This window comes from Apus apus, chromosome 11, assembly GCF_020740795.1.
Source record: "Apus apus isolate bApuApu2 chromosome 11, bApuApu2.pri.cur, whole genome shotgun sequence".
In the NCBI taxonomy this organism is placed as follows: domain Eukaryota; kingdom Metazoa; phylum Chordata; class Aves; order Apodiformes; family Apodidae; genus Apus; species Apus apus.
Genome location: NC_067292.1, coordinates 9,667,588 through 9,687,225, shown reverse-complemented (window position 1 = coordinate 9,687,225; position 19,638 = coordinate 9,667,588). Strand labels below are relative to the sequence as shown.

At 39.6% G+C, this 19,638-nt stretch overlaps 1 protein-coding gene across 2 annotated transcripts in view; it reads right to left on the bottom strand.

The window, feature by feature from the left end:
• LOC127389193 (transcription initiation factor TFIID subunit 4-like) overlaps positions 1 to 16,019 on the bottom strand; it is a 136,831-nt gene extending 120,812 nt beyond the window's left edge. The window contains exons 1-3 of one of the 2 annotated variants that reach the window (XM_051629461.1): positions 14,876 to 16,019; positions 10,928 to 11,100; positions 1,087 to 1,224 (exon numbers count right to left, since the gene is read on the bottom strand). In XM_051629461.1, the coding sequence (XP_051485421.1) occupies positions 1,087 to 1,224; positions 10,928 to 11,100; positions 14,876 to 16,019 (1,455 nt within the window). The remainder of the gene's footprint in view (positions 1 to 1,086; positions 1,225 to 10,927; positions 11,101 to 14,875) is intronic. The other variant, XM_051629462.1, reaches the window with a different exon arrangement.
• Between the last annotated feature and the right edge of the window lie 3,619 nt (positions 16,020 to 19,638).

Genomic DNA, 19,638 nt, shown 5'->3' with positions numbered 1-19,638 from the left:
TCCTTTCAAATACACCCTTAGTGACAAAATAACCCTGATTCTGTCACCCTTTACTGAACAGGTTTTTTTATTTAAAAAAAAAGTACCACTAAATAATTAGTTTCTATTATCCAGCCCTTTAAGATCAACATGATGATGTGACTTCTGTAACTCAACTTTCTGTAAACTTAGCCCTTCATATAAACAAGTCAATTCCCAATGATCTGTGGTCATGTGGTGAGGTTTACAATGATCTACAGCACAGTTACAGTGACAGCTCAGGCTCAGGTGACAGCAACGCATTAATACAGCTTCCCAACCTAACCTGAACCGAGCAGCAACGCACATGCTTTTGCACTAATGCGAAGCTCTAGCAAACAGAACTGTTCTGGACTTAGTTGGGCCACATGCAAAGACCGTGCTGCACACCCCTCAGCCTCAGAATGCTGAAAACCTTATCAGGCTCCACAGAGCACTGCATCACTATCCCACCCACCATCCAGTGCAGCTCTCTTACTTTATCTGACCTAATATTCCACCTTTCCAAGTGCCAAAAAGTCTCAGACAGGAACACCACATGGGACTGAAGAAGCTAGAGAGCTCAGCCAGGAAGTGTAACGTTCTGAGTCGAAGCTCCCAACCCAGCCTGACTGCAGAGCTTTGCTTGGGCACAGATGCAGAATATGCTGGCCCAGGCACCTACAACCTGATGCCACAAGTGCTACCGTAGATCCTGTGGCACTGGTGACCACACAGCAGACACCACATTCTCAAGAGGGGACAAACACCCCCAGTGTCCACCATTGACACAGTATTTCTGAGTCTAACTGATTTAAGTTATTTCTTAAAAAAACAAAAAGCTTAAAAACAAATCTATACGAACTCCACATTGTTTATCATCTAGGAAACAGCAGAAAATAAGGCCTAGGCCATCCCTCAGCACCTGCACAACACAGCCTAACTACACATCCACATCAATTTCTGGGATTATGTTTGCAAACAAAAAAAAGCAAACATACGAACATTAACATTCACTCTTGAAAAAAATGCAGCTACAAACATCCTTTTCTTCACTTATATTTTGCTTTTCATATTCTTGCTACTTACTGTGGTATGGGAAAGAATAGAGCCTCCTGGCAGAGTGGCAGCAGATGCAGCACTTGCAGGTGTCGCAGTAGACTGAACAACTTTGGCTTGCACGGGAAGTCCTAGGCGAACAGTAGATGTGGCTACAGAAGTTGGCTGCTAATAAAGGAAAAATAAGCATTTTATTTTTTTCTCCTTAGTCACTTGATCTCTGAGACTTTTTATTAATAGTGACCACAAGAATGATCATTTTTAATGCTGAAAAAAAGCACAACCATTAATATGTTCTTAAATATATATATATATTCACTAATAATGCAAAACCAAGGTTTATGTCTAATGACAGATTTTTCCTAAAAGATACTTCTCATACAGATACATGGATCTGGACTTTTCTAGTGCTTTTTCTTGAAGAAAATTAATACAGAGAGAAAATTCAGAAAGCAGAAAACTATTTTCAAAATAATTTCAGATTAAATTATCTAGACACTAACTTGCACAGAAGCAAGGTCTAAGCATTTTGATAATATTTGTCAAAGAACACACACTCTGATAACCACACAGCATCTGGAATGCTAAGTGCAGACAACAGAAAATGACTGGCTTGCAGCCTTTCACTCAGCACCATACTCTGCAACTCAGTAAATTTGTCTCATGCAGCAAACATTACAATTGTTCTTGTAATTGACTTAAACTGGAGGACTTTGAAATCTCTTACCATCATATAAAAAGATAAGCTTTAGGAATAAAAAATGTCCCCAGGAAAGCTGCTGTTTAACTTTACAGGAATGTAAATACCATTATGGAAGAAATACATCACACAATATGGCAATTATGACAAGAAGAGAACCACTTGTTATTAAAAATGGAGGTTCCACTCGTCTCTAACTTGCATTTATTAAAATATGCATTCAAAACATACTTACAAAACACAAATTTTCTAAGTGGCTGCAGTCATGAACAATATTTCTCACAAGATAAAACCAATTTTCCCTGATTAACATTTTAAGTTATAGGTCTCTGTAATTGATATTGTTATAAAGAATGGCTTATTTTATATTCTTAAATTATCTATTAAACCTCCATAAAAATACTCCTTCAAAGAACAAATATACTTAAAAATTTCCAAAAGGAACAGAAGCCCAGACAGGCATTCGAAGCCCCAAGCATTCCTTACCAATGAGTCCAGCAACATCATCTACTAGATATTGATCTTTGTACTTGTGGAAAAAAAAAAAAAAAAATCTACCTTACATCTAAACAAAACTTTTGTTGTTTTTTTTTTATAGCTTTCAAGATTTGTAAGATCTTAACTAGGGATGTCTTCCACATCAAGACAGCCTAGGGGCAATGAAGAGTATAATCATGAATAGGTAGAGTTGTCTAGATTTTTGGAAGAAGGATCATGTAAGCTTTTTCTGGTTTTAAATGCCATACCTCTTTTACCCATTGTAAAGAAGATCACTTGCTTCAAATTCCTTAAGATACTGGTTGAATGGGACTACATTTACCTGATGAATGTCTGAATTTAAAAATATAAAAACTGTGTATCTTGTTAATTTGCTTATAATTGGCATTTCCAACCTAAAACTACTGCGTGCCTGTTTTATCTGCCCCCTCTTCCCGTCAGTATATGCTTCCAGAGGTGAGGATTTGCAAAGCAAGCAGCTAACCAGGCAAACATCTGGCAGCCACTCAGTTCCAAGAAAGATCTGCAGCCAGAAATCCACAAATACATAGCTCAGACTGTTAGCTAGAGAATTTTTCTCAGCTAATAAATGCCCTCAATTCATCACAGGGACATACTTGACAACAAAACTTCATACAATTGAAACATAACATTTCAGTATCGTAACAGCACATTAACCAACTAAGTATGCAACACATTCCACACACAGTATTCCACTGTACCACACTACAGGACCAAACTGTGCAACATGAAGAATAAATTCACCCTCAGTTTTAAACATCAATAGTGACAAAAGCCTTTGATACAAAATAGCAGTAAAATATATTAGTGTGTTAGGTATGAAGAAAAAGCTTTATTACCAAAGAACTGCAAACAAAGTAATGCAACTGTTGACTAACATGGCTCCAAAGCTCATAAATGTTAAAAAGGTAAGTACCAAATGAGTTGATGAGAAACCTAACAAGGTACTAGCCTACAGAAATTTTTAAGCAACATGGAAATAATCTGCAAATGACAGCTACATGTTGCCAGGAGACACTGTAAAGACTCCCAAAGCAAATACTTCAAGAAAAACTGATAAAAACTATTTAGAAACAAACAGCTGTGTTTGCTATGAAAGGAGATCTGTAAACAGATCTCATGAGAAAGCCATCAAAAAGAAAACAAAAATTATCAACATTAGATAAAAAATTAATAACTTATTGTGTCAAGTTCCTACTGGAACAATCTAAAGGAATTTATTATGTTATTTAAAGAAAAATTGCTAACGTTTGGTATGATGCTATTGAATTCCAAAGTTATCCAGAGAGACTTACAAAGGAATACATTTTCAGATGTAACTGTATTATTTTTTATTAGACACATCACATATTTTTACATTTCCTAAAGATATGAAAGTAATGTTTAAGAGACTTCTTCCCTGTACTCAGCCATTAACAGGCAGGAAACTAGAACACAAATTAAGACAATACATAATCTCCTACCAATCTCCATGGGGACACTTGAGAATGCTTCAGATAGCCTTCCGTACACTGACTTGAGCTGGCTCTGTCTACACAGAGAGGTTAAAAATTGTGAGTGGAGCACAGCAGAGTTCTACTGTGAAAATAAGGATTTCAAAATGGATCTCCCTTTGGGATGTCCCAAGGTTTATTCTGCCTGCACAAGTCATGAAGAGAATCATAGAATGGTTTGGGTTGAAAGGCACCTTAAAAAACATCTAGTTCCAACCCCCTGCATGGGCAGGGACACCTCCCACTAGATCAGGTTGCTCAGAGCCCCATCCAACCTGGCCTTCAGTACTTCCAGGGACAGGGAATCCAAGACTTCCCTGGGCAACCTGTGCCAGCGTCTCACCACCCTCACAGTGAAGAATTTCTTCCTAATGTCTAATCTAAATCTACCCTCTCTCAGCTTAAAACCATTACTCCTTGTTTTATCTCTCCACGCCCTTGTAAAAAGACCCTGCCCTCCCCAGCTTTTCTGTAGCCCCTCCAGGCACTGGAAGGCTACCAAGAGGCCTCCCTGGAGCCTTCTCTTCTCCAGGCTGAACAATCCCAGCTCTCTCAGCCTGTCTTCCTAAGAGAGGTGCTCCAGCCTTCTGGTCATCTTCATGGCAGTGCAAGAGACTCCAGTTTCAGGGTGCAGGAAGTCACTTCCACAAAGGCAATCAGTGCACATTATAATTTTTCATATAAGAAGTCAGTATGGAATTATTCTATGCCCTGGAAATCCACTCCCTAAATAACTACATCCTAGCTTTCCTAAGTAGAGCTTCCCCTCAGAACTCTGGACACATGAATAGAGGCAGAGCTTGAGGTGTAAAGAGGAGCAAATCACATTATACCTGCTGCACACCACAAGCTCTATATTTGAAGGAATATACGAGGTTGCATTTAAAAAAAGTAGGCCACAAACACAAAGAAAGCATCCCACAATATCCACAGATCATTTGTCACTGCCAAGGCAGGGCTATACCAGTTTTTGGGACTGCATTGTGTATTCACAGCTTCATAAAATCAAGGCAATCCAAACTGCCACAGGTGAGTACACTGATTTTACATAAATCATAATCCTTGAAATCATAATCCTTGAAGCAGGTCTGTGGTATACCTGTTTTGCACTGCAGTACCACCTACTGATATACACTCGGGGTACCAAGCAGCACAGTCTCTGCACTACAAAGCAAAAGAGCTTATTTTTGACAAGTATGTCACACATAAAATTTCATTATCAGTCCTGTCAATCAACCTGACCATTATTGATCACAAAAGGAAGAAAGAAAGAAAATACATCAATAGCATTTGAACAAATGTTAACACAGAAGTAGAGGCAAGTTTATTACGATACACATTGTGACACCTCCTTCTGCGTCTTCCAATACATGGGCTTGACAGGCATTATGCAAAACTCAATTTTAGCAAAACATGACCTTTAACATTAGATTTAAATTTGCAAAGTCTAAGATAAAACTCAATTTCATCTTTTTTTAACCATGAATCTGGAACACTTCTCAAAAACAAAATAGGCCATTCTAAGACATCCTGATGCCTCAAACCATGAAAGACAGCATTTAACAATGAGAAAACTGAAGTGGGATTGCAGACACTGGCAGAAGCATAGGCCACATCTGCTACCTCATTTTAGAGTAACTAATTTATACAACCTTCTCACAGGCATGGCTGGTAGCTCTACTTACTATCAAGGTATCATAACACTCTCTGCTACCAAACTCGGTTTTCTGATACTTTAAATTCTGTCAGATTTCTGAAGAGTTCATGGAGAAACTTAATATACTTACTGACTGCCTCTCAATTATGGTTATGTTTCACCTGGAACATGTACTTAAGAGCAACTTGTATGTCAGGGATTTGATTTTTGCACTCTGATAAAAATATAGTGTAAATACTAACCCTTTAAAAACTTGACACTTGTGCACAATTGCAGAAAATTACTGGAGGCAGAATCTTTAACAAGTCAGCCAACAGAGGCAGAACCTTCACTGCCACCACAGTTCTGACATACCACACAATCACTAGAGTCAAGCACCAGAACCCAAAGCAGGGAGATGCTGCTGCATTCCTCAAATTTGTGATGTCCCTTTTGGGTTCACAAACTAGAAGAACAACAAGGGAGGAAGACACAGGGCTGAGGGCAATTAGACAAGATAGGCAGAGGAGCAGTATTCTGTTGGTGTAAGCAAATACCTATATAATCCACTGTCAAAGCACCTTCCCATTCTCCAGTGAAGTGGCTGGTCCATCTATAATCACTAGGATTAATCCAAAGAATCTAGTGGATAAGAAGCAGCTGAATTTTGGCTCTATAATTAGATTCTACCCCTGCCTCAATTACTCAGTGTTTGTGCTGCATGCAAATATGGATAATCTATTGCAATCAATACTATTATGCAATATATTTATGACTGGACAACTTCAAATGTGGGGTTTGGGACCAGGAGTGGTCACGGCTACAACTGAAGACAATGTAAGTCAAAATGAACAACAACAAAAATAGCAAGTATCTTTAATTTAATATTTTAAATAGACACAATTCAGATCTGTCTTCTACTTATAAGAAGAGGCTAATAATCCCCTTAACAGCATTGTTGAGAAAGTTGTTATAGGGATAAGCTTCACAAAAGAACCTGCTTGGTTATTAATTCCCACTTCAGAAGGGGGCTTAGATAATATGCAGCAAAAAAGCCTGGAGCAAGCCACTGAACATTGGAGAAGAAAAATTAAATTATTCTTCATTAATTAAGACTGTCCAGCCTACACACTGTAGAAGTTAAAAATAAAAGTAGTATGTGGTCATGCAGCATAATCCATATGCACATGGCAGCCACTATTAGATTGTTAGGAACCTTCTTTAGAGTATTTCCTCATCTCTGCATGTTTAATTTTACAGCCTTCCTAATGTTTGAATGTTTTCTACGAAGCTTTAAAGGATTAATTAATGCTATGAAAATGTATACAGTAGAATGTGCAAGTGGCAAGAACTTACGATCTGCTTATACAGAAAAGATCCACACGCTACAAAAGGAGGGAGGGAAAATGGTTTTGTGGTTCAAGTAGCCAAGACCACACATTTACATCCTCTGGCCTTTCAACCTACCTGCCCAGCTAACACAAATGTCTTCTGAATATTGCACAACAAGCCCAAAAACTGCCTATACAAAAGAAATAGTACAGAATATCTTACATGATAATAGTGGTAATTCATCTCAGGCAACAACAAAGATTTATGAACTTCCTTAAAATTTCTGCAATGAGTAAAAAAAAAAAAAAAAAATTTCAGAAAAGCAGAAAGGCTGTGGAAAAACAAAAAAAAGATCAATAAACAAGAAATAAAATTACAAAAACTAAAAGATGTCATAAAAATATATAAGCACTGCTGAAAACACAGGCATATCACAAATATCTCAGATTTGAAAGGTGCAGCTTGAGCAAGGAGAATAACTTATGAAACATCAGAGAACTGCTCTCAACATCACATGTGATGGCAAAGACTAAGCTGCTGTTCTCTGTATCAAACATATTCATAGCAAAAAATGCAGCCACTTCCAGGGCAAGTTATTCAGCACTTTTGAAAAGACTTCTTTTTCAGTTTAAGAAGGGATAGTAAAGTGAAATTTAACAGAAAGTGAAGGTCAAAACACAAAAAACATCCATCTATATTGATTGGACTATTTATGCAGTGGGAAGAGAACTCAAGTGACTGGTTATCATATTTGAAGCGGAAGAATTGTTAAGTTGCCCACTTTTTTGCTTAAATATTTGGACTAAACATTCAAACTTTACACAGCCTTTTCTGATCCTAAAAATATATAAAACAATACTGGAAAACAGATTTTTAATAAAATTTGAACAAGAACTTTAGCCAACTCTAAGACCAATCCATCTTCAGCAGCACTCATGAAAATTCCAACATACACTATTTCACCTGATTTGTAAGTTCCAACAACAAATACTTCACAATAATATATTATAGGCCAGGCTAACACTGGTCTTCCTGTACAATACTCACTTTATATTCTTGTTGTACTGCAGCACTTGAATTTTAAAATAACATAAAATAATTTTAATTTAAAATAATTTCAAATAATTTATTTTTAGCTTTTTGGTTATGGATGTAAACCTGGTTATTAAGATACTGAAACCCACAAACAAAATCTGCATCAAAAGCATAAAAAGCCTTAAACTGTGTGAATGAAAAATGCAGATAAACAAAGAAACTCACCAAAGAAAAACTAGATGGCAGCACCTACCTATTTTTCATAATTTCACAAGTATAAGCTTCAGAACAAGATAGGGAGGGAAAAATCTAATGCAATCCAAATAATCAGTTTTTAAAGACTTCCAAATTTACTCATTTGCTCTGAAGACTACAGTAATGCAAGCAATATGACACTTGGCAACATTAATTACTTTTTAATATTCAGTTAAAATTAATGTCAATCAAAAATTAAAAGGCAACTAAAATAATGAAGAGAATTTTTTCAATTAAAATTATGCACAGTTAACTCAAATCAACATTTGGTTTAAACATCCAAATAATTTTTATTTCATTAAATATGTTTTTTCAAAAAACATTATCACTGAATGTGTTCACAGTACAACAAAATTCCACTTCTTAGCACATCTAGGGTCAAAAAAATACAAAGCATAAGCACTGTGAAAATGAAAGAAGTGCCTGTGGTCTGCAGACTGAGTCATGGAAGTTCCATGTACTTTTCCCAAAAGTTAGCATTAATTATTTCTTATCCATGTTAATTACAGACAAGGAACTGATGTAGTACAGTCTAGGCAGCTGCCACAAAGCTCTTTCAAATGCGATGAATCCTGACAAGCTAAAATATGATTATTCTAATCCTGCAACACTAAAATAATAAAACTTTTGCATCCTGTAGGACATTTATCATTAATAAGGTTGCTGGTTTCCTCTACTCTCTCTCAGCTTTTTAGCACTAACAAGTGTAAAGGAGTATCTATAACGCAGTGGGGTATTTACCTAGGCAGAACTCTGCACAAAAACATTACATCTTTCTAATACTTGAACTCCATCAAATTTTAGGTATCTCTACAAATGAATGAACATGCAGTATCCTGTTTATTTTTATAAAAATCCAGCCAGTCAGATTATACTCTTTCTGCAAACTTAACTGCTTCATGTAAGTAGAGAACAGCTGTCTGAGGGCAACATGATCAACTCACAACGTGTGCTGTGCACACATCTTAAGGCTGACTTTGAGATCCAAACTCCAGCCTTATAATAAAGACTGAACATGCACAGCATTTTTGTATGTTTAAGATTCTATGTACAAGAAATATGTATTTCTCAAAAGTTTTAAAACTACAGTTTGTTAATATTCAATATGCTATTAATGTTTCCACTCTGAATTTTAATTCTGCATGCTGGCCACAGCAGTTGAATTTACATGAAAACTAACAGTATGAAACAAAAGCAGCTAAAACGTACTCATTTTAACAGACTGAGATCATATTCTTGGCACAGTCCCACCCCACAATTTCTGTTTTGCATTTATGCTATGCACTTGTCTCAGGATTTGCTCCTAGAATGTGCTGTACGATCCCTTGTAGTCACTACTGAAGAACTGATAGTAGTTGTTTACAGAGAAAGCCAAAAAACCCAAAGATAGACATAAAAACTGAAAAAAAGAACTTGTCTGGATTTTTGTTGTCAACAAACTAGTAGAAACAAACAACTAGAAGTTAATATGGGTTTATCTCTGTGTTTATTTTTCCTGATTTACATTTAAAGGCTTTTACAAGTCTTCTTATCCTTCCAGACATCACATATTTAAGCATGAAATGGCTGACTTTTCTGCAAAGACTTTTTTATTAATTCCATCCAATACTGCACTTATCTCTCTTCTGAGAGCATTAACTCCTTCAGGTGTTTCCAGGCTTTTATTTATGTGTTTCCTGAGCTACATTCCATTGAGCTACAATCTTCCTAGTGACACGCATTTCTAAAACTTATATTCTAGCTGGCTAGTTTGTGTTTTAGATTGCCTCATACTAGTAATTTATTTTTATGGTTCAAATTTTATTCTGTCTTCCTTCTATTCTGAAAAATCTAACACTGTTTTCAGTTTTGAATTGAACTTAATAATCTTTTAGAATATAAATATGGTGCAATGTACAAAACATATAATGGTACAGTAAACAAATGTTAAACACTGGGAAATACATGTTTAAGTTATTTCAAGCAACCTATACAACAACCAATTAAAAACTTACCAAGACCATTTGATCTCTTCATCTCTTTCTACTCAGAATTACTTAACATTTCTGCAAACAAAGACCTTAGGCAAAACTATTTTAAACTCTGCCTGTTGTTGTTATGGCACAGCTGCCCTGTACTAAAATCCCGAAAATGTTGGCCTCTATGTTTTAGTAGGATAGTTCAGCTCCAGCCCCAAAGGGCCCAAAGCTAAAAAGCCTCCCTACAAAGTTTTAAACCAATGCAACCTACCAAGTACTTTAAAAAGCAATATACCTTCACCCTTGAAAATAAATCAGTTCCAAGTTAAAATAAACACTCTCCACTGAAGAGTCTGAGGTAGGAAAGCACTCTATCCTATCAATCCATATAAAAAAAAAAATGTAGTCATAACAGCCAAAACCTTAAGTGTAGACAGATCACACCCAGGGGTGAATCAGAAGAACTAAACCTTTCTTTTTAATAAAGTGTTTTACAAAAGTAAAGTATTGTAAATTCTTATATTGAACGAGCTTGGCTTTCTCTTTTCTACTTTCCAGTGAAATCTAGCTACCCTGTGAATCCATTCAGAATGCTGGAATATCACAATGCTTCTGAATTCAGAGGAACAAGGGGTGCTTACTGAATCAGTGGTATACAGTCCAAACTAAGTTCTGGCTAAGGCTGAGCCTTCTAGCCTCTCATGATCTCACAGTCTGAACAAGGTCTTGAGAGACTCTATAAACCAGATTTTTTCTTAAATACAAAAAACAAACAAACAACCCCAACTTCCTAGGCCTCAGAAAATAAGCTGCACTTGAATAAGCATTTCCTGTTTTCACAATAAAAAAGGGGAGGAAAACACATTTGCAAAAACATATGAGCTAATAATATGTAAGACAGAGGAAAACATACTGCACAAAAGTAAAATCAAGCCAAACATACCTGAGTTGTTGATAGGCGAAAAACAGGGCCAGCTGTGGGCACTGAAAGTCTAGGTGAGATGCTGGTGGGACCTTGCCCCTGTGTTTGTACTTGAGCCTGCATTTGAGCCTGTGCCAGAGCCTGCTGAGGCACCATTACAAGCTGTCCAGCATCCGTGCGCACCAAGACCATACCTAATGAGAACAAAGTAATAGCAGCTATAGAATAAAGAATAATAGTAAGAAGTATATATAAAGAACTATAGAATACAGAATAAAATTAATTAATAGCACTGTGCATTTTTCTTTATACTGTATCTTTTTTATTATTTGGCTGTAACATGAGATTTTATTTCAAAGAAGAAAAGGAGTCCCTGCTAGCAGACCAAAGCCAATATCCAATTCAGTTTGGAATTCAAATAACTGCAGTTTATGGATAAGAGTAATGGAAAAAACAGCCACTTGAGTATACAGCTGTACAGTGACTTTCAGCAGTCTAGCCTGGGTCAGCAGAATAAAATTACGAAGAAATATTCATTAGAAGTAAACTATAATGACAATCCAGCAGCTGAAAACAGAATTTAGCATGAACATACCAGAGGCAATGACATGAGAGCTTTACTAAAGCAGCTGTAAGAGACATGTACATGCTAACATTAGGCCAGACACATTTCTGAGTATACAGTATTTGAGATTTTGTTAATTGTTGAGCATTAACACATGGATTTATTGGCACCCACCATCACCATATTTGGAGGCACTACCTGTGGGTTAGACATAGAGAAAAAAATTGTCATACCCAGATAAACAACAAAACTACTCACAAAATTATACGAGTGTAGATATTTTAGGAAAACACCAAAGGAACTGTTTTGTAATTGATAGTAATTTGTAATTAATTGGCTAGTGTTTTCCAAGACTTTCTGGAAGTAAATGATAATACTTTCAGATTATTTTCTCGCAACACATTTCACAGAACAGGCCTCCTACACAAAACAGCCAGTGCCATCAAGTTCTGCTTAAGTGTAACTGGCCTAAGTTTTCCACAATCAACAGGACAGAAAAGGGGAAAAAACAGTTAAGTTGGTCCCTGGATCATCTGGAGATTCACCCTTATTCAAGACCACTGCAAAGCATGCGATGTGCTTCCTCTGTTTCTCTCAGAATTAAACAGGAGTTCCTCAGATTATTTCACAAGAATTTCCAGGTTGGTTACAGAATATATTTTATTAATTTAACCTAGACAGGATACATTGTAGGCTAAAGTGGGTCTATAAACAGAGAAACATCTTGCCTATAACTACTGGAGAACCAAAAAATAAGAATCTAGGAAGTCAACTTTTATTCTGTTGATAAAGTCAGTAGACATGGTTTACACAATTTATCTCTAGGTGCAAATTTCTTCATATATGTATTTTTTAACTTTTCAAGGAAAAATAAAGAAGGGTAAAGCTTACATCCACTTCTAACTATTAGCTTCCCAGAAAAAACCCACACCTCAGTAAATAGACACAGTTTGCAACATATTGTGGGGATGAAGAAATTTGAACAGTATTATATCAAGCAAGTAACACATTTTTAGAGTACCTTATACCAAGAAAGACTTTCAGTGTCTGACAGAAACATCAATCTCAATCTTGGGATGAAAGAGTGAACTACAGCACCAATAAAAGCCCTCACTCATGTAGTCTTAGGTGCTCCCAGCCAACCATCACTGGCAAAAGCACAAAGAGTAGGCAAATTTCTGCCACTACAAACCAAAGACTTGTGGAAATCAAACTTTAAGGAAAAAGGCAGAGAGCTACAGCAAGGACCACATCTAAAAGACATAACTCTCTTTCAAAACCCAGAGAGTAATTTTTAAAAGAAGAGTTAGAAAAAAGAAAAACCAAAACAGACAAAAACCCCATTTAAAAATGTTTAAAAAGAGCATTTTAGGTTTGCTAGCCCTTCAAGCACAAAACCTCAGGCTTTGTAGAAAATTCTGTAAGCAGATGACACTTACACTCCTAAACCTTTTTGGGTCTTCAACACAGAAAAATCAATAACTTCCCAACTGGCCAAACAGGTGTCACTTCTCTGAATATGTTCTGAACCTTATATAAAAATCCTCATAGGATAATGCCTACCATGCATTATAAAGTACACACACTCTTTGTATTACACTGTTTCACAGGTGTTTTGTTAATTTATCTTCCAATTTTCTAAAACTCTTTCTGAGTAAGAAAAATATTGAACAGAATGGACAACTTAATTGCAACACATACCACACAGCTTCACTAAAAGTGGCAGACATAATTACAATAGATGAATAAACATTCACGTATTAACGTTATGTTTTAATTCAGTTTAGAGGAATTTACATTTATTTTACTAAACAATATGTACAAACTATAATCTGGTTAAATTGCAATATTATTTTTTCCTTGCTGTCAGCCACATAAAATACACAATTTATTAGTATTTTATGCTAAAATAACCTATGCTCAAAAACTGATTCTAGATTTCTGGTTTAAACTTCAGTTTACAATATGGAACTTTAAAAATTAATTATGAATTATCCACTGATTTAAAGAGTTAACACTCAAAAATAACATTGTATTTTCTGAACACCTTCATCTTAGAACATACTATGTTCATGCTACGTTCAAGCAAAGGTAACAGATTTCAAACTAACTTGTAACTAAATTACAACTTTCCACGGTATTACTTCCTTAACATTCTCTAAACCTTGATTCAGACTGCTTTCAGGGGCTGTTTTCCTCTTCCGTTTGAAAATCAAGTAATGACACAATGAACCTCAGAAACTACATGCAAACTTGTGATACAGACTATCATATGTGTATAACATTTATGAAACAGATAAACCTCCTATATTTTAAGTTAGTCAGGTCTTCATGAAACCACTGAGCTTTATCTGGATGAAGCACTAGAATGCGGAGCAAGGAGTTTCATAATCTATAGCCATAGACACAACTACTAAATGCCTGCTTAGAAGCAAGCTTCTACACCATCACATTGTTGTTCTGCTTATCTAGATATCTGCTATTCCAAGAAACATGCTAGAAGAAATTTGTTATTTCAGACTACATCAAAATCTCTATATATTATTATGCTAGCAATATAAATAGTAAAAAATAAAAAGTAGTTAAACATTAAATTATGTCCTAAATCAAGAAGGCATGGAGTTAACAACTTTTTGCAACATGAAAACCTATGTAGGGGAACCACAGGACCTTTCAAAATGTCAGGCAAAACAACGCATGGCTAGAGTAGGAATCACTAGGATGAAGGGATGCTGTTTTGGTTAGTTAGCAACCTTGCTAAACTTACATTTTTAGTAATGAAAGTTAAGAAACTAAAAGGAGAATAAACAGGAGGCAACAGTTACTTCAGCATTGGAAATAAAACCAAGTGATGCAAAGACTGCCCAGATGCTGTGGAGAGTGACACCATCACACTGAAATGAAACATTTTAGGTAAAATTACACAAATTAGCCCGTATCTTGCCAGCTCGTTCACTTTAGAAGACACTCTTTGAAGAAGGAAAGCTCTTCAAAAGACTATCGACAGTAAAGCAGAAAACGGAGTCAGTCCTTTAAACAATGTATAAAATTACTCCAACACCCTAACTTCTTACCTGGCGCACAACTGATGGCTACACCATTACCAGAGAACTTACCGCGACTGCCGCTCTCTCCCTGAGACAAAACAAGCAACAAATCAACCAACAGTCACAATTACTTTGCATTAGCAACGGCCCGTCCTTTACCAATTACATCCTAATTAACGGCAGCCTGTTTGTCAGACGTCGCCCTCAGACAGGTGGCTCTTCTTTTGTTTCCAGCACGCCCAGCAGCGGGAAGGCGACAACTTTGGGAGGAAAACAAAACACAAAAACCCTCGGCCAAGAAAAAAAAAAATATCTTAGAAAGAGCGACAAGCCCGCCAGTGCCGCCCTCCCACTTACCGGGCGGGATAGTGAAGCCGGGGGGCAGCTGGATGGTGGTCTGCTGAGGCGGCCTCACGATCAGCTGGGGGGCCACGATCCTGGGGGCAGCGCCCAGCGCCGGCCTGGGCGACAGGGCCTGGGGGGCGACGGGGAGGGCAGCGCCCGCCTTGGCCAGGCCCGCGGTGCTGGCGGCCGGTTTGGGCGCGGCCGCGGGGGCCGGTGCGGCGCAGGTGGCGACCGAGCCCTGTCCCGGCGGGGCGGCCGCGCCGGCAGCGGCTGGCGCGGGGCTGGCGGAGTTACTGAGTGCGTTTACTGCGGGGAGCGGGCCGAGCGCGGGCTTGGTCTGTGCCGTGGCGGCGTCGGCTCTGCCGTGGCTGCTGAGTGGTGGGACTGCCGCTGGCCGGCCCCCGGCGCCCTCCCCGTTGGGCGCCGCCTCGCCGGGGACAGGCGCGGTGACGGCGCCCTCCGTCGCTCCCGCCGACCCGCCGCCCCCCGCCGGGGTCCCGCTCCCGCCTGCGGCCTCGGCTCGCTGCGGCGGCGGTGCGCTGTCGCCGGCGGGCGGGCTGCCGCCGGGGCTGGGGCTCTCCGCGTCCCGGGCAGCGGCGCCGGCAGCCACATGGTTGTTGACAGGCTGGGCAGGGGCGCCGGTGGGCGGGGGGGCAGCGGGCTGCGGCGGGGCAGGGGCGGCGGGCGCGCCGGGGCTGCTGCCGCCGCTGCTGAGGAGAGCCGCTCCATGTGATTGCTGCACACTACTACTGTTTACACTCACTCCCCTCCCTGCCGCCGCCGCCGCCGCCGCTGCCGCCGCTGCCGCCGCCGGGGGTGACGGGGAGGGGAGCGAGCCCTGGGCAGGGGCTCGGCTCTCCGCGGCTCCGGGGCAGCCCGCCGCCTCCTCCGCCCCGGGAGCAAGGGGGGGCGCGGGCTGCCCTTGCTGCTGCCGGACGGGGCTGCTGCCCCCCACTAGGCTCCCCTGGTGCTGCTGCTGCTGCGGCTGCTGCTGCTGGGACGGGGCGGAGGTCCTGGGCTGGGGCGCCTCGGCTGAGCTCCGGCCGCCGGCTAGCTGCGATTCCAAGGAGCCCACCAGGTCGCTGACCGCCTTCTCGTCCACCTCCTCGGAGAAGAGCAACATCTCTTCCAGGGGGTCCGAGGCGCCCGCCGCCATCTTGCGCTGAGCTGGGAGCCGGCCGCGCAGCGCGCAGGCGCGCCGGCCTCTGCCGCGCGCAAGGCATTCTGGGAGGGGCCGGCTTCCTCCTCCCCGCCGGCGGGGGCGGGGCCGGGCGGGGCGTCCGTCGCGGCCCGGGAGCTGGGCCCCGGGAGCTGGGCCCCGGGAGCTGGGCCCCGGGAGCTGGGCCCCGGGAGCTGGGCCCCGGGAGCTGGGCCCCGGGAGCTGGGCCCCGGGAGCTGGGGCCCGGGAGCTGGGGCCCGGGAGCTGGGGCCCGGGGCTGCGCCGCGCTGCTGGGCTCCGGGAGCCCTGGGGCTCTGTGAAAGGCCGGCCGGACTGCGCGTGGGGCGGCTACGTGAGGAAGTAGTGGCGGGGCTGCCTGCCCGGTAACTCCTGAAGCTGCGTGAAATCCTAAGGTGCACGCCGAGCACCCGCACTCAGCCCTGCACTGCTCTGTCTGCTTTAGTGATGTTTATGTCCAAAGCTGCTGCTCTACCTAGACAAGAACGGCTGCAGCAACACAATTTCGTCATGTGGACGCTGTTAATAGAAAACTTGTAAATCAAAACGAAGATTCTTTGCATCACCACAGCAGCTGCTCTGTCAAACTGTTTCTTTGGCATCCCCACAAGAAATCTGAGGTAGTTGCTGACACTTCTGCCATGACACTCCTGTACGCCCTTTACCATCCATGCTTGCCTCGTGCATTCAGAAATACCATTGAAGAGAAAGGTGGTGGTTCTAAACCATAATTCTTTAACTAATGACAGGGAAGTTTCTTTGATGTGATCCTGAAAATAAGTATTATTTTCCCTGTGAATAACCCATTGCCCACAGCTCATTGCATCTGCTGCACACAGGTGGTAACCACCAGGGCTTTGTGACCCTGACAGCAGAAAGCCGCTTGCGTTCCATTATCTGTCTCTGCTGGCCTGCAATAGCACGGATGTCTGCAAACTTGGATGTATCTGAGCTGCTGGCTCTGTCACCTAAAGTGGTGACTCATTCTTCATTTTGAGATTTATCAGATTCTCCACAAAACTGAGAAAGGTTCATCACCCACCTTCAGCTGCACAAGGCACTGATGAAAAAGTGAGCCTCACGGTGCACACAGCTCTTCTCCATTCCCAGACTCCCTTGAATCACAAAACTAAACTGCTAATAAGTGGTTTGTTACTATCCTTTACCTCTCAATGTAGGATATATTTTTATTCTGGGTAGTTTTTCCTGATAGTCTGTTTTTACTTTCAGGAGCAGGTTTACGATTAGCAAAAATTAACCACTTTTAAAAAGCATGGAAAATAGGTTGCCCCAGTTTAATTAGGTTAGGTTTATGTGTCTCCTGAAATTAAACCAGTGCATATTTCTTAAATGAAGTGGCCAGTAAATGTACCCAAAGGTGTGGTCAGGACATATAAACAGGAGACACTGCAGTAAGTTAATGTGAAGGCACAACAGTTCTTATGAAAACCAGTACTAAGTGAACACAGCAGATCCATATATCAACAATTTGCTTAGCAAATGAGTATTGCATTTATGGAATGTTACAGCTGAATTAAATTTAGATTTTTAACAAATGTTTCTACCTGCAAATGTAATTAAAACTTAGTAAATATTACTCAATTTGCTATTGCATAAAAATAGAGAACATTCATTTGGGTTGGAAAAGAATCAGAATCTATACAGTGTTATTTTGTTAAGAGTCCCACACCTTATTAATTTTATCAGAGAAGAGTCCATTCTTCCTTCACTTACTTGCCCTGATCCTGGACTTAATATGCATACGACTATCTTCAGAGTTTTTAGAAGAGAATGGGAAGTTAGATATACAATTCTGCAACTAATTCTGACTATGAAAAAAGTTTTAGTTTACACTTCTCTAACACTATGCCATTAAACTGGGTGTCTCCATAAAAAACAGCTGGGATGTAACTTCATTGCTTTGTAACTTTAGAAGATAATAAGTATTCTTCCCAAGGAAGGAGAAAAGGGCAGGTCAAGATTTATACAATAGGTTTCAAAACTTTTAAAATTATCTACTTTTAATTACAGTACATTTGTGGGTAGGTAATCTGTAAAACATTAACTTGTATTTCTTCCCACTATCCTCTTCTTAACTGAGCCATTTTAGATATATATGAACACACAGAATACAGATGTATAATAGAATATTTTATTTAACAGAACATGATGTATGCTGATTCACAATGGACTCTTCAAGTCAAGAAGTGATGACACTTATGATGATACATAAAAACGTATATAAACTTGTGGTTTTAAACTGGCTTTGGGCTTGCACTTTTACATAAGAATTGAGACGTTAATGAAGTTACAGAATCTCTGTGCACTTTTGTATTAATCCTTTTATTATAAAAATATTTTTCAAATATGTACATGCTTTTCAGCATAGAAAACTATCTCTGAACATATTTACTGCTCTTTCATTTGTAGGAGTTAAATATGTAGAGAATAAAGAAAAATAACTTGAAGAGACCACTATGAGTATTTAATCTGATCTCTTAAAGTACTGTCTTTCCTGGACTATTTTGTGTTTGAAATACAGAATATATGTTAGGAAAGTTAACTTCCAAACATGGTTTTAAAATTGCCTGTGAAAGAAAACCCACCACAAAACCTGCTAAGCTGCTGTTTAGTTATCAACACTGTTAAAACCTGTGCTCTGTTTCCAGCCTAAGATTGTCATTAACAACTCACTACATAAGAGAAGTTCCACTGCCATGTTATGCTGCAGGGACAAATAACAGTTCACATAGATAAGTACCTTTTGGCTTCTAAAAAAGTGAAAGCACCACTTGGCATGGGTTGACTTCAAATACACACTTTCAGTGCCTCAAATTTACAACTCAACTATCTTAAGTTTCAATTTAACATTAAAATGGTACCTAACAGGTTTAGATAAGAATTTGACTTAACTCCTTAAAAAGAATTTACAGAACTCTTTATATAAGTAATTTAAATTCACTTTACACTGTAAAAATACTCCTTCAACTGCTGATTTTCAGTATGAATTAGAAATTATAAATACCATAAATTGAAGAGCACAAAGATGGCTAGAGTAACCAGCAGCTGTTCATTAAATATGTCTAAATTTAGTTTCTTATATTTCAGTTGCAAATAAATTCCTTTTTCATATATGGCTTACAGAAATGTTTCAAATTAATAATAACTGTAAATACTTGTCTGTGCTCACCTAGACAGGACCTGATGCTTGGGAAAATTTGACATAAAGAAGGTTCAAATTTAATGCTTACAGTTTTTCAAAAGGATACTTTTCTATTCGTAGTTTGTGGGTTTTTTTCCCTCACTCTGGCCAACTTCTCTGTTTCAGAAACTTAAAAGTAAACTCTCACAGTCTTCCACTTGAATTGTCTCCCAAAATGCTCACAAAGCTGATGCATCTTCTGTAAGGAAGCAGGAAAACCACAGAAGACAGACTGTAGCTGATCTTCTAGACTAGTGTTTGGCTCACCACCTTCTCCAACAGCAGCCACAGACCAACCTCTAGCGGTCAGGAAGGCTCCTCTCCTCTGTAACAGATCTTTTGTTATTTTCCTAAAGAGTAGCTTTACTTTGAGCAGAGTTACAAATGCTGTTTTTC